Raw genomic sequence first — 9,381 nt, 5'->3', positions numbered from 1 at the left:
TGGGGGCTGGGGTGGAAGTAAGCAAGTGGGTTAATAATTTCGTACATGAATGGAAGGATGCAAGTGTAGTTTCGGCTTCATTCCCTGACTTCTGTATGAGTGAGAGGGGCCTGAACATGAGAATTAAATAAGAAGAAAAGAAAAAAAGCTATCATGGTTCAGAAGTTCCCAGATTTTGTCTGTATAGGAGAAACACCTCCATTTTGCATGTCATCTGTCTGACCCTGGTTCCATCAAACAAAAAGCGCACTGTCGACAGATCTTTGCCTTGTCGCATACAGAACACCTCCATAAGTTTTTTTAGTTGTGTCGTACGCTTAATCTCAAAAAAATTCGGAGAGAGAGCCGTTCATTGTTGTTGTCCGTCTCTTTAATATTGAGGTGTTCGGTTGGAGAGGGAGCCGTTCCGCCCTGGTTTTCTTGTGATGGCTGATCCATGGTTTCGTATTGAGGAGATTGTGTCAAAAGAGTAGCAGGGCGGAACGGCACCCTTGTTGTTTTCAAAAGGACTATCTATATCTTCAGTGAGCACAGCAGCTACAGATGACTTCTTCAAAGAACTATGAAACTGACCAAGAGGTTCAGTAGATGAGAAGTCTCAGTGAAATTTATAATGAAATAGCTAATGTCTCTGTCTTTATACTTTGAGGGGGGGAGCGTAGGTCTGAAGGCATATAAAGCCAGCCTTCCTCCCACTTTGTTTCCCTCGCTCGATCTTCCCTTTTCTCCTCGTAAAATGCCGCAGTTTTCACTATTGTGCCTACGGTTCAAAACTTAGCCCAAAACAAACCAATGGCACCTGACGTTCAGAGCGATAGCCACAAATGATCTTGAAAGGTGTACGTGCAATGGAGAAAGCATCCCTTGTTGATTGATGGAACGCGATCGTTTAGATGTCTGCATCCCCTTGCACAACTTGGAAGTAGAATTAAAGTTCCTCAGCATCCGGAGTTTCTAATTTTCCGGATTGCACCTCCAAGCAAGAATTCTTCTGGAGAAACTACCAATCATTTTCCTTTCTAATTACAAGTATGTACCATTAGCTAGCATGCTCTCCCTTTGCGATTTCCATACTTGATCAGATGTGCGTTTACTCTTTCGCTTTCGGCTTTTGCCCTTATATTACATATAATTCACGGTATATGTGAAGTTCCTCTCTTTTCAGATCTTTTCTCACTTGTGCCAGCAATACTTGCAACTCATTGACCATCGAAGACCCTGAGTGAAAACCTGGAGTGAAAATGCTTCTAGTCCTTCCAGGATATCCTGAATAGCGAAACTGCCCAATAGCTTCAATTTATTGCATTCTTGCCATGGCCCTATTGGAATCTATTTCACTTTAGTGGTGGGTCCTCATCATACCATGAATCTTTGAATTTTGATATTGACAAAGCCAGCATTTTCCATCCCCTGTGCGCAGATATTTGCTCCGCAGAAAGGCTTTCTCAGTTTATTTCGGCCCTCTATGATATGCTGTTGCCATTCAAGTGCGTGTACGGCTTTTTTATGTGTCCCATCATCTGAGAGGAAGCCGTGCTCAAGTGATTTGAGTTCAAAGTATCCATCCGGTTTTAAATGCTCAAAAGCTTTTTTGCACAGTTTTTCACAGTTGGAGATTGAACCATCCAACTCCCGTCCATGGATGAGATTGAATTTGTATGGCAATTTTAATTCCTTAAAGTTATTAACCTCAAAAGTGCAATTTGGTGGAACACTGGAATCAATCATAAGCCAGGGGTACATTGTAGAGTGGGTACACTTCTTACAAGAAAGGTTGAATTGGGCTCAAATCATTTCCTCGAACCACCGCACTGGGATATTTGCTGCTGTGGTGATTAGCCAGACTCAAAGCAATATTTATGGACTTCTGATTTACACACTCAGCACATTCTATTGCCCAGATACCTGTTCCCATTCCCATATCAAGAATATCCTGAGGGCTATCACTTATGGGAGTGAGAAATAGTTCACCCAAGGCCAGTTCGTATGTCCGGTGCACCTGTGTCCTGGTCAGATTTTATGCAATGAGTATCAAGTGTAATCATTTACCATGTCCATCCGATCTTTCTCCAGCTCATCATTCGGCTATCAAGAAGTTAATAAACATGATTCTCCACTGTAAAGAGAGAGCACTTACCAAAAGGTATTTCCCTTCACAAAATGCATGATATGTCCGGCCATGCTGCTTAATTAGCTTGTGTAGGCCATGTCTACTGTTGAGTTCCCCTTACTAGAGCTCTGAGATTGTTAGCTGGGATAATCATTCTTGGTGTGAAACAGGTCCTTACGGATAATCGGTGACACTTGGTGTGAGAGGAATTAAGTCTTCCCCTAATTCAGAGTGGTAGTCGCTGCCCGCCTCCTCCTCTTCCTCCTCTTCCTCCTCTTCCTCCTCTTCCTCCTTTTCCTCCTCTTCCTCCTCTTCCTTCTCTTCCTCAACTACCCTCCCCCCTCGCCGTTCCACCCTCGCCTCTATGCCATCAGAATTGTCCGTGGAAGGTAATTGTTCTCTTGCTGTCCCAGGTCGACTAGGTAATTTGACAGCCATAGTGAAAAAAAGAAGGGATGATGAACATGGTTTCCAATTTGCAGATGTTTGGGGGATGGTTTCCCCCTAATATGTATACATTTTGAGGAGTTAAGAACTATACATATCAGTTTTTTTATGGATTACAACGACAACAGCGAGCCTAGGCTTTGAAAACTGAGGAAAAATGATCTTAGCACCTTTATTAACTCAAATTTGGTCACATATCTTGCTAATAATCCAATCAGTTAGAAAGAAAAATGGGTGGAAATTGGACTGTAATAACTAGCAACAGGCGACCTGGTTGTGCCAGGCACAGATCATCATTGCTTGTTATTTAAGCTAGCATTAACGGCGTGTGGGTCATGCGTTTTTTTAGCGTTGTTATTCAGATGCAGTTAGAGAGGTGCAAGGAACAGCCAGCCAAGAGAACTATGAAGAAAACCACTCATTTGACCTGCCCAGTAGCAATCCGCTAAGATCTAAAAGTCTACCATGGCATTTTGCCTAAGCGCATGAATATATCATATAACTATAAGAAATTTAAATTATGTCAACTGTTTGCCTTACAAATGTGCTATGTTGGCATCCCCAGGTTCTTAGCTCATCAAAGCCACCAACCGCCAATGAATATGCACCGAAAACGACGCAAAAGTTCTTCTTCCACTTATATAGCCGATTTCGCGAGGGACGGTACGGGGGGGCTTCAGGCTGTTTTTAGGCCGTTAGTGGAGCTCTTGTGTCATTCCATTCTAATAACATACTAATGTTTCCACTGGGTCAAGATGTTTCCCCATGGTTCCTCAAGAAGGTAACCCCACGTCGGCGAAGGTGCTGGATATCTTCAACTGTAACAGCAACAAAAAAACAAAAGCTCTCATCATAAGATCTGAATATAAGAAGTAAACCCCTATCCTGAATGGAGATTCCCCGCAGAGTGACTTCAATAGAGCTTGTATCTTCAGCCTCGGGTAGAACACTCCCTCCAACATGATGAATTTTAAAGGAGCCTAAAAACTGGCGATAGATCACTTCCTTCCAATAATGCTCGCCTGTGTCGTTCGCATTTTTCATGATAACCAGTTCTAGGTCCAGAGCGTGTCGAATCTTTCGAATTGCTGCAGACAAGGATTGATTATGCGGGTTATTAGCCAAGAGAAGATCATGGTAGATAGCGCCAGGAGCTTGGTATTGATTTAAGGAGCGTGTATGTCTGCCAGGCACCGACACTGCGTTGATGATCGCAATGTTCGTAATTCGGACTCTCGGTCTTGGGTCATAGTTTATCTCAATCCCGTCCGCGGATTCCGCTGGAGTTTCGAGGACGCCATTTGTGTAGGATGTCATAATGATCACAAATGAAGAAGGCGATGGGGAAATAAGTTTGTATACATGGACTTTCCGGTGGGGGAGAAGGAAGAGGGAAGAATTTATACCAGCTGGGCTTGTTGTCCCAGATGCCAGCAGCGAAAACAGAACATCCGATGAGCTGAGAAACTATATACACCGACACCAATCGCAGCATTCATGGATGCATATCCACAAGTTTGTCCATAATCCGATCACAAAGCTCATAGTGACAGCAGAACCAACCCTCCAATTAAGAGCTTTGAATGGGATAGTCATGGTGTGGGTGTGTGATCCATAAAAAGAGAGCGTAACAGCGCGAGGAATAGAAGTCTTTTCACCAATGATATGCAGGTGGCCACTACTCAATGGGCATGACCGGATGAATTGCATTGCATCCCTGATATAACCAGCCTCGAGCAACATGGCAACCCCCGCCCACGAGGTCATAAGATCAGATGGTGAGGCTGGAAGTACCTTGCCAGTGCCTGCACTGATCAAGTACCCATTCACCCGCCTTACGATTTGGAGAATAGGAGGCGAAGCCTAGTTCTATTAGCGAAGCCTATCACAGATGGGACATGTACATACCACTGGCATGATCTCAAAACTGGAGGGTTTAGCCTGCAAGCTGGCAATGGTGCTCCGTTGAACTGTGCGCTCAACTGTTTTCCAGTTTGGGCGATGATTAGCACGCCCTTCGCATGCAATGATGGTAAATTTCTCCTTGCGAGGCAATAATCCGAGTGCGAGCCAACATGGATGCCAGTCGGTATTCAAACAAGGCAACGGGCGAGCGGTGAAGCGTTTCTTATAATCGAAAGCACTGAGGTGCAAAGCCGGCCTCAATTAATATCAAGATAGTGATCCCTTGCATGAGGATGGCTCGGGCTCAAGCTGGGCATGTATCACATTCGCCTTCACGGATATCGTTTTCCAAGGCGATCGACGCAAGCCCGTGTCTCCGCCCGTGTTGCGCCTCTCCACAAGCCATTTCCACCTTTTGGATGAATGCATTAGTGAAGCATAGGTGATGGAACCAACGGCAAGCGACCACTGTCCTCATTGGGCCAAGAAAAGACCAGCTGTGCCGTGATGGCCTAAAGCCTGACCAAGGATAGCTTCATTAAGCCAAAAGTCACTTTTTCAAGATGTTCTATCTTTCCCAGGCATCCCGTACCAGCAATGGCATGGGTTGCATGAACGCCAGGGGCAATCGACCTGTGGAAAGCAAGGCGCAACACTTGGGCCGCTTGGCCCAGACCCAAGTTCGCTCACCACTGAAAAACTGGACTCCACACTCACGTGATAATCGTGCGCATCGCACACGATTATCATGTGTAGATCTTTTCTCAGCGGGCTCAGACCCTCTGTTCTGCTCGGTTGCAGCATATTATCTAAGTAATCCGGCACAGCACTAAACCAGTTTTGTCAAAGTCATGTGCTCAGAGCAATCCTCACCAGAGGGTCTGGAGACACTGCGCAGTAGAATTTGGGTTTAGCTTCAAGAGTCACTACAAAAGTATACAGCACTTTGTTCTCGAGGAAACCATATCTCAAAACCAAAATTATGGAGATTCTTACTCTCTCCCAAGTGCTAGAGAAGCTCTCTCCCTCTACAGTACTTAATTCAGAGGTAATATATTACCATGTCTTAGATTGGGCATCACTTTCTTAAAGCGGCACTAGAGCTTATTGCATGACTTCCGTCAGTTCTTGCTTAGGGGCACTCCAGAGCAGTGTTTTGAACTCATCCCAGTGCAATACAGATTCTCAAATATTGCAAATATTTCTACCCCTCCATCATCAATTCATCCGTCACGCACCCTGCCTCAGGGTCCATCACTGGGGCGACTCATTTCAAAATTACTTCCCAATGTATCCGTCCAGCGCCTCAAAGATCCTCTACCCTGCACTTCCAGTTGCTACAGCCGCTCAGTGGGCACAGAGACAACCTATCCTCCCAGCACTTCAAACCTCGATCGTCGCTCAGTGGTTATAAGGAATACACAATATGCTCTACAGAGTCGCGTATCCAAGAAGCGACAAAGTGCGGAGGCAAATATTGACAAGAGCCAGGGAAGGGAATTGGCCGCGGCGTGGATGGAGGAACAGTTTATCAAATTAAAAGAAAACTTCAATGATGTTTCTTTTTCAATAACCTCCTGTGAAAAGATTTGGGGATCAACCAAGAGTCTCTTGGATATGTCCCTTTCAACACCGGCACTCCGGTTGAACAAGCTTTTGAAAGGATCAGAAGCAAGAGAAGCCAATGCTCTCTTTGCAAATCGCCTTTCCTTACTCTTCATGATTCACGAGGTTGATCAGAAAACTTGGTCAATTAAATTGACTGGAACCAAACGCAAGACTAGGGCATTCAATCAAGTTGCTGCAGATCAAAAATGTAGTGAAGGAGAAATAAAAACATATGATAGACAAGGTAGAGGCTACATTAAGTTGATGAAAGAAGTTGACCCAGTGATTGTGTTTGAGCTGAGCAAGGAAGTTTCCAACTTGTGACTTTGCCATTCTCTTTCACATGGACTATTATTAACCAACACACTCATTAGATGTGAATATCGCTTAAACAATGAACAGCAGCGGTTGTTCACCAACTGGCTTCAACAGAAATATTTCAATGAAGGCAGGACTAAGAAGTGCATTTCATCAGTGAAACTCATCCTTGATGGATTAATATCTTACAACAAAAACGGCGAAAATGGCGAAAACAGCAAAAATCCTCATGCCACTCTTAGAAAAGCTTCGAGCAGCCTGTTAAACATAGTGAGAAAATACGTGACCTGGGATGATGATGGTACTATCCACCTGAAAAGTAAGATTTCAAGCCTGATCTCCACTTCTCTGCCGACTCTAACATGTTTTAGAACACATTTCAACCAACAATCCTTCACAGCAAACAGGAACTTCGAATCAAAATAAACACACATCCCCAACTTACAGTTGTCCAAGTGGCTCGGGTGCTCGTGAGTGCAATGGTCGACAACTAAGTCCCATCGGGGAGCTTGCATTTGAAGAGCGAGAGGCGGCCCGAATGCTTCAACAATTTCAACAACAGCTAACACAGCAACCCATCAATAATAACAACCCAAGTGGCAACCATTCAGCTTATGACCCTGCCTATTATTCAATGCAATCTGAACCGACATTAGCAGGTGCACTCATACCGCAATTTCCCCAAGGTTACGGACAATCTGTCAACCCGTCCGTCGAGGGAGATGTTTACCCAAACCCGGGTTACGGACAATCTGTCAACCCGTCCGCCGAGGGAGATGTTTACCCAATTGCTTTTTGCCAGCTCACGGAAGCAGATTTACAGTATCTTAATGGAGAATTCATGGTGGAAAATTCAAGTCCTGTAACTAGGCTTGCACAGACAGTTTAATTTATTGCCCCCCAGTGGATGCAACCGTTCCAGCCATTGTCCCTTCTACCTCAGTTCGCCCAACAGCGATTCACTCCAGCCTGCTTTCATTGGACATTGACGCGTCTTCTGGTACTGAGATAATGAGAAAGTCCAACTGAGCATCGACAACTTGATTACTTGTAAACCGAGTATATTTCCCTGGTTCAAAGCGTACGCCATGTATATCTACAGCTCCCAATAGTGGAAAAAAAAGATTGTCAAACCCCAGTCCTTTTAGAATCCTCGTATATCCGGAAATTCTGTAGAGGGTAAATTTGCAGCCCTAGCACAAATAGTTAGCAACATCGCGAATGAGTCATGGGTCAGAGGTATCTACTTTGTCCAGTTTCAACTTGCTTAGCAGCGGATCGACCTTCTGAAATCTTGCCGTATCAACGCAACGCCATGTGTTTTTCGCCTGAGTGACCATTTCTGCCGTCCGAAACCACTCTGCTAACTCATTCAAATCTCGTTTAGCATCGCTATCAATTGTCGAAGGTTCGAATTCGCTTGTATCTCTTGATTCCGTGTCAACTTTATCGGAGGCCATGATGATGTAAGATGGGGAGTTCCCTCTCTCAAATGATCTAAACTTATTAATATATGCCTGAAGATGCTAAGCTGAATTATAACTCACATCTGTGACAAGGGATATATGAGTTTGCGGCGACTGGAAAAAGAAAAAAAATAGGGAGAAAAAAATTTGGCGGGGCATGCGTCTCAAAATGACGCTTTTATGCATGAAAGAGCTTAGTTCATTATAAATGTAATCGGGGAGAAGTCGCGTGGCGCCGCACTCGATCGTGGTGCCCGACCGGAAAAAAAGCTCTTTCAGCTGCAATATCTTTAACGTGCGTTGGCGCCTCGTGATTATTGGGGTAGGAGCATGTGGTGCATAATTTCGGTTCACAATGTCAAAGTTGTAAATCCGTCCACAACAATTCTCAACCGGTACGCCATACCCAAGGAGTTGGGTATGAGCAGACCCTGGTACAAGGTTGGAGCAAATCCTTAGGAATAGATGTCGTTTCCTGCGGCTGCCTAATATATTTATGGCCTAACCAGGAGAAGCAGTGATGGGGCGCAAAGATCATATTTATCTCTATAAATGTCTTACCGTGCTCCCCCGAGTTGATATGTTCTTATTGATCAGTATTACTGTTTCCACCTCGCGCACCCAAGACTTGTCGAGCCGCGCTATTATCAAACACCGGACAATTGTTCATCCTGATTGTACGATGATCTTTCACAGTGAACTTCATGGTTTAAAGAAGCATTGTTACTGACATTAAAAGTATGAGTAGCTTAGTCAAAATGACCGATAAATCTGAACCGGACCAGGCGAAGGGCAAGGAGGCAATGGTTGGTATGAAGGCGGATGTGAAGACTCTCCAATTGCTCAGCTCTTCGGCCAAGGCTGCAACAGATAAGCGAGAAAAGATTAAGGATGAAAAAGCAAAGCTCGCTCTTGAGGAAGCTATTCATATAGCACTCGGAGAGCAGAACCAGACGGGTTCAAGCGAGGAAGCCGGGCAGTGACAAATTAGGAGTCGGACTTGTGTGAGTGTCTTCCTCAAATGCTTGCCGAAGTCGGGCATCATAATCCTTTCTGTCCGCTAGCTTGCGTGTTGCAATGCTCACTATATCCTGTGCCCAGTACCATGGCATAATTTGGTGAAACGCACCATGATCGGGACATTTCTCAATTAGTTTTGGTTGGAGTTTTTTGCCAAAAAGTGTGAAAAGCCCAGTTGGGCTGGACAGGGCGAGGCTATACCAGAATGTCCCCATCTCCCAAGCCTGGCTCATGATAGCTGATAGTTTAAACGTGTTGCTAGCACTGTCAAGTTGCTCTTCTTCATCAGTCAAGATGTTCATAAACTCCACTTCGAGCTTTCTCATACTCCTCAGTCACTATCTGATACACACTCTTGTTTTGTCATCCAGTGAGGAGGTTGAACCATCTCAACAGGTAAAGAGCATCCCACATTTCCTGGTCAACAAGTGAAGTAATATGCCAGGCTTCATCAACAAAAATATGGCTTTGTATGAAGATCATTTCAACAAAAAAGTGAATGGTCCG

The 9,381-nt window shown here is 44.6% G+C and overlaps 4 protein-coding genes across 4 annotated transcripts; 1 reads left to right on the top strand and 3 right to left on the bottom strand.

Annotated features, from left to right (window-relative positions):
- Positions 1-2,031: 2,031 nt before the first annotated feature.
- HCAG_01649 (predicted protein) lies at positions 2,032-2,548 on the bottom strand (the record flags this gene model as incomplete). Its single annotated transcript, XM_001544552.1, has 3 exons — positions 2,032-2,085; positions 2,138-2,213; positions 2,289-2,548. 3 exons carry the CDS (start codon positions 2,546-2,548, stop codon positions 2,032-2,034), a joined length of 390 nt encoding a protein of 129 aa, XP_001544602.1.
- A 469-nt stretch (positions 2,549-3,017) lies between these two features.
- On the bottom strand, positions 3,018-3,324 carry HCAG_01648 (predicted protein; the record flags this gene model as incomplete). The annotated part of the gene is made up of 3 exons (XM_001544551.1): positions 3,018-3,059; positions 3,098-3,238; positions 3,292-3,324. The coding sequence occupies 3 exons, from the start codon at positions 3,322-3,324 to the stop codon at positions 3,018-3,020; spliced, it is 216 nt and encodes a 71-aa protein (XP_001544601.1).
- Positions 3,325-7,347: 4,023 nt separating this feature from the next.
- Positions 7,348-7,848, bottom strand: HCAG_01647 (predicted protein; the record flags this gene model as incomplete). Its single annotated transcript, XM_001544550.1, has 2 exons — positions 7,348-7,581; positions 7,636-7,848. 2 exons carry the CDS (start codon positions 7,846-7,848, stop codon positions 7,348-7,350), a joined length of 447 nt encoding a protein of 148 aa, XP_001544600.1.
- A 764-nt stretch (positions 7,849-8,612) lies between these two features.
- Positions 8,613-9,008, top strand: HCAG_01646 (predicted protein; the record flags this gene model as incomplete). Its single annotated transcript, XM_001544549.1, has 2 exons — positions 8,613-8,811; positions 8,956-9,008. The coding sequence occupies 2 exons, from the start codon at positions 8,613-8,615 to the stop codon at positions 9,006-9,008; spliced, it is 252 nt and encodes an 83-aa protein (XP_001544599.1).
- Between the last annotated feature and the right edge of the window lie 373 nt (positions 9,009-9,381).

The sequence above is a fragment of the Histoplasma capsulatum genome, genomic scaffold (genome assembly GCF_000149585.1).
Source record: "Histoplasma capsulatum NAm1 scaffold_1 genomic scaffold, whole genome shotgun sequence".
Taxonomy (NCBI): Eukaryota; Fungi; Ascomycota; class Eurotiomycetes; order Onygenales; family Ajellomycetaceae; genus Histoplasma; species Histoplasma mississippiense.
The sequence above is the reverse complement of the archived record's forward strand: the minus strand, read 5'-3'. Positions and strand labels throughout refer to the sequence as shown.